At 39.4% G+C, this 16,452-nt stretch overlaps 1 protein-coding gene across 2 annotated transcripts in view; it reads left to right on the forward strand.

Annotated features, from left to right (window-relative positions):
- Positions 1–14,814, forward strand: part of LOC117299249 — a 35,232-nt gene extending 20,418 nt beyond the window's left edge. For both annotated transcript variants that reach the window (XM_033782725.1, XM_033782726.1), the window contains exons 11-21: positions 688–778; positions 1,018–1,202; positions 1,328–1,453; positions 1,802–6,188; positions 7,276–7,672; positions 8,480–8,611; positions 9,345–9,499; positions 10,086–10,265; positions 10,683–10,874; positions 11,262–11,429; positions 11,911–14,814. In XM_033782725.1, the coding sequence (XP_033638616.1) occupies positions 688–778; positions 1,018–1,202; positions 1,328–1,453; positions 1,802–6,188; positions 7,276–7,672; positions 8,480–8,611; positions 9,345–9,499; positions 10,086–10,265; positions 10,683–10,874; positions 11,262–11,429; positions 11,911–12,118 (6,221 nt within the window). In that variant the 3' untranslated portion in view covers positions 12,119–14,814. The remainder of the gene's footprint in view (positions 1–687; positions 779–1,017; positions 1,203–1,327; positions 1,454–1,801; positions 6,189–7,275; positions 7,673–8,479; positions 8,612–9,344; positions 9,500–10,085; positions 10,266–10,682; positions 10,875–11,261; positions 11,430–11,910) is intronic.
- Positions 14,815–16,452: the final 1,638 nt, after the last annotated feature.

The following is a 16,452-nucleotide window of genomic DNA, read 5'->3' on the forward strand; positions in this document are numbered from 1 at the left end:
TCCCATACTCTATATATTACATTAATCCTGCTTACTGATTTTATACTTAAAGTTATTTCTGCTTGTTTCTACTTCGCAGTACATGTAATTGTCAATAATTGTCATAGAAGTATGGAAATAAATGTGTTTTTGAATTAATTGAATTGAAAAATTCACAATGTACGATCAAAAACTTCAACAGGGTTCGATTCTTGGGAGAAAATCCACAAGACTGCAGGGCTTAAAGCTCGAAGTTTTTTTAAGCCAGAATTTATTTATCAAGATTAAAGATAAGTTGAACAAACGCAAAGGACAAGAGCACACCCCAAGCTCGGGCAATGACACTTTAAGTGTAACAGATAGCATCTGTGAGACCCTGTAGGTTTTGTGTTTCAAGTAATCTTGCCCATACACCGATGTGTGTTAGCACTGTATACTGAGAACTTTCCCGAGTCTTGTGAAAAAATATCACGGGCATATTATTCAGGTGGCATTCAAACCCACGACCCTTGCATTTCTAGAGCAGTGTCTTACCAACTAGACATTGCTAGACTACCAAACTTAAGATCATGCTACTCGTGTATCGGTGTCTGAATTACCATGGTCCCTCAGCACAGCTGACTAAGCTACTGACTTTCCTTAAAACAATTGGACATGAACCCTCCAAAATTATCAATCATTGATTTAAAAATTTCCCTTCTGTTTCAGCTGATCCTGTTTCCAAGGCAACATCTGATGTCTCTCAGCTGCCTGTGACTGTCGTTGGACTGGATCTTGACGAGAATTTTCAAGACATGAGGTAGGATCATCAATCTTAGATATCTATACTTAACGAGTCAACATCACTCGACTTACATGTACCTGTAGAGCGAATACTACATTTGCATTGTTCCATATGTCGCCAAGGAAATGGCTAAGAATTTACACAAAATTGCGCCCTCTAGTGTCCTATCCCTGATGATGCCCTGTGGCATGTGTATTATTCTCTTTTCTTATAGCGCAGGCAAAGGTGACACATTTTCTTATCTCCACTTTTAGATTTCAGAGGTTGGTAACCGGCCCGCTCAACCCATTTTTGGAGAGGCGACGAAGTCATGAAAAAGTGGATGCCTCGATCAACCCCACACCACCAACTGCAGAGAGGAGACTATCAGCGGGAAGGAGGGGGTCAAATCCCAGTGTGCTTGATCTCACTGGGGCGTGCATTGACTACATTAAAAAAGGTAAGTCGTATTTGCTTATTCTTTATAGTAAATAACACTCTGCTAAATTGATTTTACAACAATTTGAAAGGAGCTTTGTGCAATGAAAATGAAAATCTCCATGATTTTTTTTTTTTCATTTTCAGGTCGTAAGTTCCAGAGATCATCGAGCAACTTTAGCAGTAATACAAGTGGAGATGAAGAGTCTGGTAACTCGCCTCCTAAGAGAGCTCCAGTGAGATCAAACATGCAGATACATCCATTAAATCTAGGTAGGAATAGTCAGGTTACCCTCCACTCAAGGTTTTAAAGTCCAGGTTTATACTTCCTGCGAATGTGATACAAATTTGCAATGAATAATTCGCAGGAGTTGAAATGTGCTTAGCAAAAAGAATTTGCTGCGCAGAATTTTCTGCTTAACAGCTTTATATTATAGTCTTGCAGGGTGCTTACTAAATTTACACAACTTCGTTTTAAACTGATATACTTAAATTGATTTCTACCCTACATGTATAAGGTCACCTCGGATGAAATAATCTTGCAGGATTCTAATAAACATTTTCAAAGTTTCTATTAAAACTGATTGTATTTTCTGTTTTTTGTTTCCCACTCAACAACAGAACAAATGCATCTCCGTCTAAGCACCCCAAGCCCCATGCCAGACACCGTCCATCTCTTCAACCCAACGTCTCGTCACGTCCTTCCACCTTCGCCCTCCCACCACTCTGAAAACGTCCAAGAAACGATCTTTGAATTTGAGGACGAAGACGAGCAACCAAACAACGATCAGCTTCTTCAGAGGAGTATGTACAATCTGGACATCAAAGGGGAGTATAATACCAATGGACAGCTCATGCTAAGCAGGACAAAATCCATCTTGGATCCTCTGAAAACATTCCGCATTGAAACGACACGTATTAGTCAGCAGAAAGAGGTATCGACAGACTCGGGTCAAGGGTCAACAAGCATCTCCTCATCGTCAGCGAGTACGTTCTCCACTCCGAGTCCGCTGTTGCGTTTTGACAGTGAGATGCATCTTGTAAAAAACCCTGTGAAGAATCGTCTCGGTGTGAAGATGACGCCGTCGGCGACGACGATCAGAGAAGACACAAAGTCTGCGGAAAGCAGAGCAAAGACAATACCCACAAGTGCAACAACTCAAATTACTCTACACACTGCTGTAACTTCAGTTGAACCAAACACTAATAGCAGACACGTTCCCCTGGTTAAGCAACAGCTGCATACATCTGAAGGTAAACAGGAATTAGTTGAGAAGGCCAGGCGAAAGACTACCTCACAAAATTCTGTACCTGGTTCGGATAATAAGACATCAAGAACAAATCCAAAAAGCTCAGGTAGTTCATCTGGAAGTGTTCTTGAGAGACAAGTTAGTCTTGAAAAGGCGAGGTTGGATGAGAACATCGTGGCCTTGCAGAAGGAGGTTGAGGCAAAGAACACTCGAGAAAAGCTGCAACTGTTGCATGGCAGCTCTGTGAAACAGGGTACTAAACCAGAAAAGGCTGATAATGGAATGAAAAATGAAACAGCAGCTGATGAAAAAGTTACAAAATTTGCAAGTAAAGTCAAACAGGAAAAGGATGTTGATTCTAATGTGCTTGTAAAACAACAAGTTGGTAGCAAGACCCCAGGTTATCAGGACGCTACGGATACCAAACGTATACAAGGATCTAACTCAGTCCGATTGAACTCAAATACAAAACCTTCAGTAAACTCTGAAAACAGCAAAAGCCCTTCGAGGCAAACGAGTCGAGAAGACAAGCCAACGACTCTTAAAGGAGACTCTGTGAATAAAAGTCAGAGCAATTCCCAGAGTAGCTCTGAGAATGAAAGGACGAGTGCAGAGAGATCTGGAAGTCAAGAATCGAAATTACTGTTTGGGAGACTGAGTGGTAAAAGTTCTACCCCAAAGAAAACGGATTACAAATCTGTAAATGATAAATCAGGCGCTGAATTCAGAATCACTAGAAAATCTGTCGAAGCTGTGAAGAAAGACAGTAAAATATATACCTCAAAGGGAGATTCGACGAAGAGGTCGCTGAAAACCTCAGAACTAACGAAACAGGGTAAATCGGAGGCATTAGTAGAGAAGGCGATCGTCAAAGCGGACACCCCTGACTTTAAAATGGACTTGCTCTCTGCGTCCGGCGAGATGCCAAAGGTCAGTCCGAGGCCTGGATATAATCAGGGTTCTAAATCACCGGCAGGGTCAGCAGAGAAAGCCTCGCCGAGGATTCAGGCCTCCAAGGGAGAACCTTCCCTCTCGAAAAGTTTTGGGTCGGGAAATAACTTGATCAAGACTGAAATAAGAAATGTTAATCATGGCGTTAAGCTTTCTCCAAACACAAAATGGACTGTTTCGTCAGATGAAGGGGTTGGATTAGAGCTGGAGGAGCTGATTGAAAAAATAAACGTCAGTAACGAAAGAGCTCAAAGTAAACAGACCCAAGAAGATTCAAAAAAGGTAAAACCTGTGACAAAATCTCCAGCAGTTGGTCCTGGGAAAGCGAAAAGGAAGAGCTTTATACCAGATATCATCAAGAAATCGGCAATTACCGATACCAAAGTCGCTAAACATCTCCTAAGAGAGAAGGATATCAAAGGAAATTCAAAAACGGCAGAACTTCAATCGGAAGGAAGTGTAAAATCTGACTGTGCTGAGAGCGTTGAGGAGGTTTATGAGGAGGTTGTGTTCGTCTCCGATGAAGAGAAAGGTGAAAACGAAGAGGGAGTTAAATTGTCTTCGTCCGAAGATGCAGTGAAACTACAATTTAAGGAAATTACTGTTAGTGATGAGAAGAAAGCGATTGCAAAGAAAGTACCTCGGAGTAGGAATGTCCCAGCTGGGAAACCGCCGCCAAGAAAGCAATCCAAAGATCCCGGGAAAGGACAATCTAAGTCTGCCATCAAGGCCGTCGGCAAATCTGTCTCAGATTTGAAATCCAAAGAACAAAACAAAAAACCATCAGAGGTGCTTTCAAAGGAACAGTCCGTAAATGATAGAGAAACTGTTGTGAATGAAGTGTCGGAAGAGATGAAAGATTCACTAAGCCCCAAGAGTCCTCATCTCCCGAAACCAAAGGTGACCAACTTTCACTTTCACAAGTTCAAATCACCAGAGGTTTCTCCACGCAGTGATTCCTCGTTCGAAACTCCTCGAGATCCAAGAGTTATCGTAGAACACACGCCAGTCATCACAGATATTATGGATATCATTCCGTGGAAGCCAAGAAACCAGGTCACCTCTACAAGTAGCTTGCCCACTTACGACAGACCTAGTACGCATTCCAAATCCCGGAAGCGGATTGTCAGCAGTAAAGAGGCTCCTAGAAAACCAGCACTCAAAGGAAGTCTTAGGAAGATCGCCATCATCGGGCAGAGCTCCCAGAAAGGTAGAGGGAAGAATGGGCGACCGGGTAGTGGGGGGAAAGTAGGGAAGCTCGGAAGTGGAGGTAAAACTCGTCCGAAGAAGAAGCAAGATACAGATGCAATCAGTCTGCAGAAGAAAGCCAAGACCAAGACAGGTGGGAAGGCAAAAGCCAAGACCTCCTCAAAACAGGGCAAGTTACACCTCCTCAGCGAATCTGACTCGACCACAAAAGCGTTCATTACAGGGCAGGGTTGGCACATCCAGACGAAGAAAAACGAAACATCCGATATCATCATTCATGACCGCTCTGCTTTCGACAGTTCATCAGACTCGTCGTCAGAGTCGGATGCCATGCCTGCTGTCAACAAGGGTGCGATGCTTAGCCCTCACAACACCCTAATGCTGAATGAACTATGCAGGCTTCATCCGTTGAGCCCCAACGTGATCAAAGACATTGCTAATATCATGAGTCCATTAGAAGTTGATACACCTCACTTTATCCCCGACACAATGGGTGCGATCAAACAGTTTGGCGACTCTCTGAAGAGTGACTGCTCCTCTGAGAACGACCTGAACCGGGCGAACATAAAAAAAAAATTCAATTTTGAGAGAGAGAATGTAGAAAGGTTAGACGATGGAACAGTTGATCCTCGTAGAGAGCCGTCTTCCAGTCGTGAACAGCAGATCACCTCTGCCATTAAAACAGCTTCCCCAAATCAATCTGAATCTGAACAAGTATTATCTGAAAAGACTATTCCTCATCAATCTGAACCTGAACAAGTATTATCTGAAAAGACTATTCCTCATCAATCTGAACCTGAACAAGTATTATTTGAAAAGACTATTCCTCAGCCAAAAGAACCAGGTCAGCAAGACTTCCCTCTTGCGAAAATCACTGATGATGAGAAAGTTGAAAGCGCTACCCCAAGAATTATCACCTCGGGAGCATCAGGCAGTCAGACAGAGAGAAGTGACGTTAGTTATGGAGGGGAAGATGTATCCTCATACGAAACAAATCCAGAGTTTCTTAAAGTCTTCAGGATACGTGATCATGAAACAATTGAGAATGCAGAAACAAATGCTAATACAAGTGACTTGTCTAACCATCAGGAGAAAGTTGTGAAAGGATCTGTACCTTCAGAACTCAACCAAGGGGAGGGAATCGAGAACCAAAGTACCGAGGAGAAAGACCCAACAGCAGATAAAATCTCTCACAAGCCACCTCTACCTTCCAGGACAAATGTTATCATCTCGGAGCTTACCAGGGTCCCCCGAGGGAGCATCAAGAGAAGACACAGTGAGCCGCCAACTAAAGTAGTTGAGAAAAAGAAAAATGCTGATGAAGAGAGCGCAGCTGATGCCAGGAAGGTTGTCAAAGTTAAGAGTTCTTGGAAGGAGTGTCAGAATGCAGCTCTCGATGAGGAGGACCACAGTAAGATCTTGAGACCAAAGTGGAGAGAACAGTGCAATAAGGTCGAGGACATGGTGTCTCCGTTGAAGAGTAGGCTGCCGGATAAAGATTTCAGTCCGCCATCATCGTCTAAAGATTCACCGACAAGGAGGAGAGGGTTCTCCATGCCGGAGGTTCTAAATAAGAACCGTCTTGGCGATGAGAATAGGTAAGTGATTATTGTTGTTATTATTATTATTGGTTTATTCACACCGTATTGCAGCCCGAAGGCTAAATAAGCCCTTTTAATCGCTTTTGTAAAAAGCGCTATGTAAATAAGGTTATTATTATTATTATAAAAAGCCATTTGCTTGTTAGATTTGAATTATGTCTTGTAATGCTTGATCACAAATTACCGCTTACAATTGAGTTCCTCAGACTATAGAGACAGTTGATATGTCAAATGGTTCTGGGCAAGCTTTTGTATAGCAACCTCCAGATGAGCAGACCCTTGTACCCATTGTGCCGTACACATCCAATCAGAATCGTGTATGGGTGTTCACTGTCTCTTACATAACTATGCAAAAGCTTGCCTGAATGATGTGACATAGCAACTGTCTCTATTGACCCATTTCACCTGACGTCATCAGCAGAAAAATCTTGAATGCGCCATACTGGTGGGCAATTTCACTGTGCGTTTTTATATATAACTCTATGCTGCGCGTTATGCAGTAAAGTGAGCATTTTAGGCGATGCGGTGTTAATACACGTAAACCTAACTGCCCACCAACATGGTGGTCGCCACGGGTGATACACGTGCAAGGGGTCAATAGTCTAAGGAATTCAAACTTATGTGATGACTTGTGATCAACCACGTCATAGTACCAGACATTATTAAAATCAAACACGCGAATGGCTTAATATGCACAGTGGTTACAGTTGGTTAAAAAAACATCAGTACACAGAAAGAAATACAAAATTACAAAGACTATAAAAAAGCAGGGCGTCAAAAAACAAGCACAAACACCAATGAACAAACATATTTAAAAAGGCAAGGCATAAGGCAAGAAATCCTCCAGTTAGGTACAAAATAGACCTATTACGAAATCAAAGTGATATAAGAGTTTTGTTGCCATGGATCTTCATTGATGGTGTTTGAAACAATTAAGTTAAATTGGTTATAAATCAATCAATCAATCCATCAATCAACCAATTACTAATATTAACCCCAATGGGAAAGTCATCTCGGCCTTTACATCAAAACAAACACAAAAAGACTGTTTTTATCTTATTCTCATACCCTGTTGAAATTTCAGACAAGAATCGCAGCTTCCACCTGCTTCTACATCTAAGCGCAAGGAAAGTAACATCTCAGATGATTCGGAAGTCTTTCTTAATGATCAGATTGACCTCGAGGGGGATGACGAGGATGTTGACGAAGCCGTACGAGACAAAGAGCAGATTCTTACGGAACACGTTAAAAGTGTCTCCATGAGCACCATTCAAGAGTTCAACACGCTACTATCGCAGACTGGTGACGGCCATTTTGAGTTCCCGTCGCTGAATCGTCCGTCGTCGAGGGAGGGTGATCTTGATTCCGTTGAGCCTGAATCTTCGGATTGGTTGAATCAAAGTCTCGCTGGGTCAGAGTTCAGCGAAGCGTCTTCAAGACCTTTCTCAGCCTTCAGGACTTTTATGTCCGATACCAATGAGGTAAGATTTATATTTTGTCCTTATGTTTATCACTCCATCATTCATCACTTCATTGTGCCGTGGCTGGGGCTTTCAAGAATCCTCCATTCATCAAACAAAAAGACTCCCTTGTTATTCAGAAAATTGCCACCAAAACATATGGTGAATGTAGTTTCAGTTTGCTGGACCTCAATTTCCCTCTTCACATTACAAGCTACCACAATCTCACATTTCAAGAATCTTCTCAAAACATTTTTGTTCACTTTATTTTATTCACTATTTTGTTCAATTTATTGTACACCTACCCAACACTACATGATATATATATATTATATTACAAACAATTTTGTTTGCACAACACTCACTCAAGTGTTCTTAAGTAGCCACAAAGAGTATAATTTGTGATATTTATTTTCAAAAAAATTCCAAGTTTGTATTTCTGCTTTATAAATACTTTCAGTTCAACACTACAGTATTTCAAGAGGTCTTAACAAGCCACTGAGCCAACCCAAATAATATACTTGTGATATTTTTTTCCAAAAGGTTGATACTGTTTCTTTTTCTTTCATTACAGTTGCTCAACACCCACTCAATTGTTCTTACGAAGCCACGGAGCCAACCCAAATGCCCAATTCATATACTTATGATAGTTATTTTCCAGAAAATTATTATCGTTTATTTTTTCTTCTTCGTAAATACTTTCAGTTGCACAACACTCACTCAAGTGGTCTTAGATAGCCACTGAGCCAACCCAAATGCCAAAATAGTATGCCAAACTTGGATATATGTATTTCAAAAAGTTTATACTGTTCTTTTTCTTCTTTATAGTTGCACAACACTCAGTCGAGTGGTCTTAGCAGTGAGCGTAGCCAGAGCTCAAGTACAAACTTCTCCGAGTCCGAGGGGGAACTACTTCACTGGAAGAAGGGCAACATATTAGGAAGAGGGGCATTTGGAGTGGTGAGAAATTTGTTTTTGATTTGAATTTTTCAAGAGTATAGAAATAAGGAGTTAAAGTCTACCAGGTATTTAAAGCCATTATACACTTTCAGAAAAAAAAATTAAAATAAAAGTTCACAGATTTACAAATAACTTACAGAAGGTAATGGTAAAAGACTTCTCTTTAAATATTATTCCATGAAATGCTTTACTTTTTGAGAAAACCGTAAAACAATTATCAATTCTTGACAACGAGAATTACGGATTTATAGTAAACACTTGTCATGACACGGCGAAATGTGCGGAAACAAGGGTGGGTTTTCCCGTTATTTTCTCCCAACCCTGATGACCGATTGAGCCTAAATTTTCACAGGTTTGTTATATTATATATAAGTTGTGACACACAACAGGTGGGCCTTGGACAACACTGTTTACCGAAAGTGTCCACTGGCTTTAAGGTGCTGCAAATTAAATAAGTAAGGCACTTTTTTAGGATCAAATTCTTTTAGCACTGGGGATATTTAAATAGGATTTAAAACTTTCATAGGTGGAAATTAGATATCGTAAAGTTTGCAGTAACACCATGTAACGATAATCTCCAATTGGTTCTGGGGATATTGTTGCCAAAAGCGCCTTGGAATCTATAGATCCAGGGGTGATCAAAAGGGACATTTTCTATCATTTCAATGTAGCTACTAAGATCTAGATTCTCAGTTTTAGATTTTCATGACTCTCACCCTCGTCTTTGTTGCAGGTTTACTGTGGTCTCACCAACACTGGCCAGCTCATTGCCGTTAAGCAGGTGCAACTAAGCGACAAAGACAATAAGCACAAGTCAAGACAACAATATGAGAAACTCCAGGAAGAGGTTGAGCTTCTTAAGACTCTAAGACATAGGAATATTGTTGGGTGAGTAGCGGGCCTGGACTATCATCTTAGAGAGGGCAAGGCCATTTTCATTTTGTAAAATCTTAAAGTCTTTTTTATGTATGCTTTCTAACCCCATTCATGTATTTCCACTTCACTGCCTATGTTTCACTTAGTTACCTGTTCATGTTTGTTGTGTTGTCATTTAGCCTTCGAGAAAGACTCTGCTAGGGTCGAAACGTCAGGCCATTAACTATTTTTTGCATTTATACTCTCGGTCCATTTGGTTGGTAAGTTGTTTGCAACAGCTAATTCTATTTTCTCATCTTAAAGTCTATGCGATGGGATGAAGGGGCACCAAGGCCAAGATCAGGGCAACGGGGGACATGGCCTTTGTGAAATTCCAGGTCAAGAGTAAACAAAATCATAATGGCTTGGCGCGCCCTGGCCGAGCGGTCAACTGGATTCAAGCTCTGGGATTTCTGATCACCAGGGTGTGGGTTGGAGTCCCGATCGTGACACTTGTGCCCTTAAGCAAGACACTTGACTATTATTGGCTTGTCCTTTGGATAGGACATAAAGCCAGTGAAAGAATATTATTTATATTATTCATATCTTGATATCTCAGGTTCTTGGGCGTTTCCCTCGAGGGTAGCACAGTCAACATCTTCATGCAGTTCATCCCCGGTGGTTCCATCGCATCCCTTCTGGCCCGCTTTGGGGCCCTGGAAGAACCAGTATTCTGCCGTTACACAAAACAGATTCTACAAGGAACTGAGTACCTTCATTCAAAAGACGTCATTCACAGGTAAATGCCATCTTCAATCAATCAATTAGTCAATCAATCAAACTCAATCAATCAAAATCAATCAATTGCACCGAACATGCCTTGCAGGAAATTACTGCATGTTGAAGTGTCTTGAGCACTATATAACAAGCCACTATTAATTATTAATATTATTATCAATCAATCAATCAATCAGTCAATCAATCAAACCAATCAGGTATTTGTAGAGCGCCATCATTCTAGTTACCTATTCCGAAGCACTCCACAAAGTGAAGAACAACTTTTATCGTGTAAAATGTAAGCACAAATTCATTATGAGCTTGATGGAATATTTGAACAGCTCCTTTCAAGGAACAACACTCAATGATGTAAAAACTTTCAGGATGCAAAAACCTGTATGAGGGCAAGGCAGATTTTAACTGCCATCCTTTTTTACAGGGACATCAAAGGTGCCAACATCATGTTGATGTCCAACGGGGTAATCAAGTTGATTGACTTTGGCTGCGCTAAACGGCTCTGTATCAACATCAGCCAGAGTCAGAACCTTCTGAAGTCAATGAGGGGAACACCGTACTGGATGGCACCCGAAGTTATAATGGAGACCGGTCACGGCAAGAAATCAGACATGTGGTGAGTAGGCCTATCAGATCTACATGTAGGTCTGAATAAATATTCTTAACACTTTGATTAGAGCCGGACAAGAATGAGAAGATGATGAAGAAATTTCAGTTTTAGATGTGGGAGGATAACCCTAGAGAATTATTCCAGGGAAAACCTACGTAGTCAAGTAGGGACTGAAAACCCAATCGTAATAGTGCCCCCCGGTGGGATTCGAACCAGAGTCCCAGAGGTGGAAAGCAAGGCAATCAATAGCCCTCAAAGGACGAAGCAATCAGTAGAACAATATTTGTATAAAATGCAAAACTCAAAAGTAAAAAAGAACTGACTACATGCCTTATTTGAGGTTTGTTTTACTTTCTTCTGTTCTAAGATGTCTTATTTTTATCCGACTTTCAGGAGCATTGGATGCACCGTCTTTGAGATGGCTTTGAGAAAGCCACCGTGGTCTGAGATGCAACCAATGTCGGCCATCTTTGCCATCGGGTCAGGCTCAGGCCCTATACCACAGCTGCCTGAAAAGTTCTCTCGCCAGGCAAGAGAGTTTGTCAATGCCTGCCTAACACGGTAAACATCAAGTTAATTTGTTTTGGGGTGTACAAAGAAAGATTTACCAGAGTGGAACTTAAACCTGCGAACTTAAAATCTGTAGAAAGAAAGAGGGAAAACCAAAGTTTTAGAAGAAAACAAGATTTAGGGTTGAACAGAGAAAATTTACTAGAGCGGGATTTGAACCAAGGACTGGATTAACGTGCCGCTGCTCTACCAACAGAGCTATCTAGCCCTCTAACTGGTGGTTTCCCTATGTTGTCAATTTCTTTGTTCCGGGTGCAAGAAAGGAGCAATAATATTTAAGGACACAATGGTTACGACTGGGACTAAAACCCACTCTCTGCTGACTCAGAAACACAAGAGCTCGAGTTGGGTGCACTGATCCGCTTGGCCAGGACACGCCACACATGGGTGTTACTGCAAACCGAATATACACTGACACCTCAACATGCAATGCCTCCAAATTTAATATTCTTTTCGATAAATTTGATTCCAGGGATCAGAATGAGAGACCAACAGCGACTCAGCTTCTGACTCACAGCTTTATAAGGAAGAGGCGAGAGCGAGGACGCGACAGATTCGAGACGAGAATCTCATCCTCGACCCTTGAGGATGCAAACATCACATTCAAGGAGCATCCAGCTTCAGAGGACGACAAGCGGGATCGGGAGATGAAACGGCAGAGACGAGATCACTTCTCCTGAACGGCAACTTTCTTGAGACAAGAATGTCCTCCTGGACTCTTGGGGATGCCACGTCACATTAAAGGAGCATCCGGCTTCAGAGGATGAAAAAAGAGACCGGGAGATGAAACGGCAGAGACGAGATCACTTCTCATGAACTGTAACTTTCTTCAGACAAGAAAATCCTCCTTGAGGATGCAAACATCACATTCAAGGAGCATCCCGCTTCAGAGGACAACAAAAGAGACCGGGAGATGAAGAGGCAGAGGCGAGATCACTCTTCATGACCGGTAACTTTCTTGAGACAAGACAATCCTCTCTGACATGAGATACGTGATAGTCCTAGGCCTCACAACCAGAAGAAATCATGATACAAAATGCAAGGTAATTTCTGTTTAATTTGAGATCTCAAAGAAAGACCATCGTCCCTGAGAAAAACCTTGCAATGAGGCCATCTTTGAGACTTACAAACAGGAAAGAAATTGGGAGGCAACAAACCGTTTCTTAAATTGTTGTGACCTACTTAAGATACAAAACTTCTCTTGGAAAATACTTTTAAGGATTGCACCATCTTTGAAGTTCATGATTGTTGGCAAATCAGATGTGAGATCATTTGAAAGGTTTAAAAGTGGTGTTAAGGGTGGTGGGTGACGGTGGTAGGTTTAGGGTGGTGTTTTTTAACGAGATATCTATTACGGAATATCTGATACAAGTGTTTGAGTAATAATCTTGCCTTCTACATGTAGTATTAGGGCATTAAACACCAAAGATATATTTTGTATCAATTTTCATATCATGGCTCAAGTTTTTTATAAACAAAATAATTGTTGGATATATATTTGTTGCTGCATTTTCTTTTTTAAATAAGATGCGCGTTGGCTTGATAGTTGCAAGTGCCAGTTTTTGCAAGTTTTGTATTTCTTTTGTATTTCTTTTCTAAATTATGATCCAAAGTGTGTAATTTATGCAAAATAAATTTTCTGCCTTACAATTTTTTGAAGAAATAAAATAAGACAAATTCCATCCAGAATAAAAAAATTTCTTCGTCCATCACGTTTGAAATCGTAAACATTTTTTCAGCACTAAAGAAAGTTTGGTTTATATTTGATGGTTTTCAATGTGCTCAGTATCATGATTGCAAATAAATGAATAAGCAAATAAATGAATAAATTATTTAGTTACTATACAGAGTGCCTTATAGATTACCATATTTAATGTTAATGCAAATAATGGAATATTGGTGATTTCTGCAAAATTAAACTAGTGACAAAATTATCTGCAGTTGTCACTGTTTCAATCGATTAGATTGACTTTCAATCTAACACTTTAAGAAATAATAAAATTCACAACCAAACATTGAGTCATTGCGAATTACCAATTATTGTATCCATATATAATATTCATTTTGCAAAGACATTAAAATGAGGGTTATAACATGCAGTATAATTTATTTATATTTTCTCAACTTTCCACTTTCTTTTCCCTTTTTTGTTTGAAATTTCCAAAAAGCTTGTTATTTTTTGTTATTTTTTGTTATTTTAAGCATTTTTTCTCTCAGCACTTTTGTTTTAGTCATGTACTTTACCTCCGTTTCCCCTTTCTAACAAATTAGATACTTCAGATTCCAGCTTACTTACAGCATATGTCAAGGGTTAGCTCTCTCTTAGCAGCTCTATGAAATTGGCCCCTACTCTAACTTTAGATATGATAGTCATGGTATTTGTATAAATTTCGGTTGGTATTGGCATTAGACAATTATTTCTTTTAAGTGTATATAGGATGGGCTGTATAAATATTGTACTATATAATGAATTATAAGATTAATTTATTATTTCTGTTTACGTTTTCTAATAATATATTACTTGTTTCAGCTGTTTAAAAACGACAATTGGTACACAAATGTCTCTTGAAAGTGTTGTTTTGTGTTGGTGTTTCTGTAGGCAAAGGTCCTGTTTCTATTTGTTAAAAATTGATCTCTAGGACAAGTTTCTTTTGGAAATGGTGTTGCTTTTGGAAATATATGGTTCTTTGTTAATAATATGTTTCTTTCGGAAATGATATTTCTTTTGGAAATGTATGGTATTGTTGTAGTATTCCACAGTATTTTGACATTCTCCTGTCTTTATTACACAAAAGGCCTTCATTGCACAGTCAATGTGAAATATATATTTTATTTTGAACTATTAGTTCCTTTTGGAAATATATGTTTCTTTTGAAATATATAAGTGTTTCCTTTGGAAATATTTTGTTCCTTCGGAAATGTATATTTTTGTGTGTGTTGTCTGAGACAGTTGTTTGACATTTCTCCTGTTTTTTTTTCTACAGAAAATGCCTTCATTGCAAAATCAATGTCTTGAAGTTTTTACTTGGTTGATTTTAATGAAAAAAAAATAACTATTATATGTATATTAAGAATTGTATCTGTATTTAAAAAAAGTGTCTTCTATGTTGTACAAATTAATAAGCAATATTCGTATTGATAAAAATTGCTGTTTTTTCCCTCAGCAAATAGCAATAACAAAGTAGTTTTTACAATTATTTTATCAAGGTGTGTACATATTATTTACTTTCAGAAAATCATGTAATTTGTTTCTTGTTTTGTTGTTTGTTTGTCTTACTACGCCAAGGCAAAGCTTGTGAAAGATTAAGTGAAAAATGTTGATACAAATATTTTGCGGTGAAGAATATTTAATAAAGCTGTAATAATGTGACAAGAAGAGTTTATGTTTACTTGCCTGTTTCTTATTAACTGGTTAAGTTATGCTATTGTTATTATGCTGATGTCAGTTTAGGCACGATATTGGTAATTTGAATAAAAGTAGGATTTTTTTTCTCTTCGTCTTTGGGCGGGGGGGGGGGCTGCCTCTTTTAAGCGCTTGTGTTGTGCCTTTCAATATTAATGTAAAATACACAAAAATTGTCTGATTGTAATGGACAACTATTTTGAACAGCATTCAAATTATCAAATCAAAACTTATAATAATAATAATACAATGTATTTATAAAGCGCTCTAACTAACAGGGGAAAGTACCACAGCGCTGTACACACAAAATAAACAAAGAGCAAAGAATAAATAAAGCAAGCAAATCAGTTGAACAGGTGGGTTTTGAGAGATTTCTTGAAGGCTGCTAGTGAGCTAGAGTGGCGGATGCTGTGAGGTAAATCATTCCAGAGTTTGGGGGCAGCAGCGTGGGAGCTTTAACAAAAAATTCAACATTAACAACGAAGTTCAGATTTCGAATTGGGGCTATAAAGTAAAACAGCCATTGAGCTGTATAAGGATACACTTTCGGTACAGAAAAAAAAAAAAAAGTTCACAGATTTACAAATAATGTTTACAGGGTTTACAGAAGGTAATGGTGAAAGACTTCTCTTGAAATATTACTCCATGAAATGCTTTACTTTTTGAGAAAACATTAAAACAATATCAATTCTCGATAGCGAGAATTACGGATTTATTTTAAACACATATCATGACACGGCGAAACGTGCGGAAACAAGAGTGGGTTTTCCCGTTATTTTCTCCCGACTCCGATGACCGATTGAGCCTAAATTTTCACAGGTTTGTTATTTTTTATATAAGTTGTGATACACGAAGTGTGGGACTTGGACAATACTGTTTACCAAAACCGATTATGGCTTTAAATGGAAGGTACACATTTGGTAATTACTCAAAGCAAATATTAACTTCAAAACTGACTTGGTAACGAACATTGGAGAGCTGTTGATAGTATAAAACATTGTGGGAAACGACTCCCACTGAAGTAATGTAGTTTTTGAGAAAGAGGTAACTTCTCACTAAAATAATAAAAGACTTCTAGCTAGAAGTATTTTATTCCTATATGAAAGCACACGAATTAGTCCAACAAGGGTGTTTTTTCTTTCATAATATTCTCGCAACTTCGATGACCAACTGAGCCCAAATTCTCACAAGCTTGTTATTTTATACTTATGATGAAACACACAAAGTGAAAACACTGGTCTTTGACAATTACCAAACGTGTTCAGTGTGTTTAATTAAATAAACAAATAAATAGAAACAGATGAAGCGTAGGTTGAACGGATAGCACGAGGTGTTGTTTATAGGGAAACTAGTTCCCGGTTAATTGAATGACTTGACAACGATGACTTCCTGTGTCGCATGCAATTATGTCCTCTATGCAATACTATCCGGAAGACATTATTGCATATGCAATAATGTCCGCCGGACGGTTTTGCATATGCAATCGTGTCCGCCCGGACGCTGCTGCATAATGCAACAGTTTTGCATGGCGGACACAATTGCATCTGACACCGGTATCAAGCACCGAGTAGTCACCCGTTGAATCCCCCACCCGCTCATGCACGTGGTCAT

Source organism: Asterias rubens, chromosome 14, assembly GCF_902459465.1.
Source record: "Asterias rubens chromosome 14, eAstRub1.3, whole genome shotgun sequence".
Classification (NCBI taxonomy): domain Eukaryota; kingdom Metazoa; phylum Echinodermata; class Asteroidea; order Forcipulatida; family Asteriidae; genus Asterias; species Asterias rubens.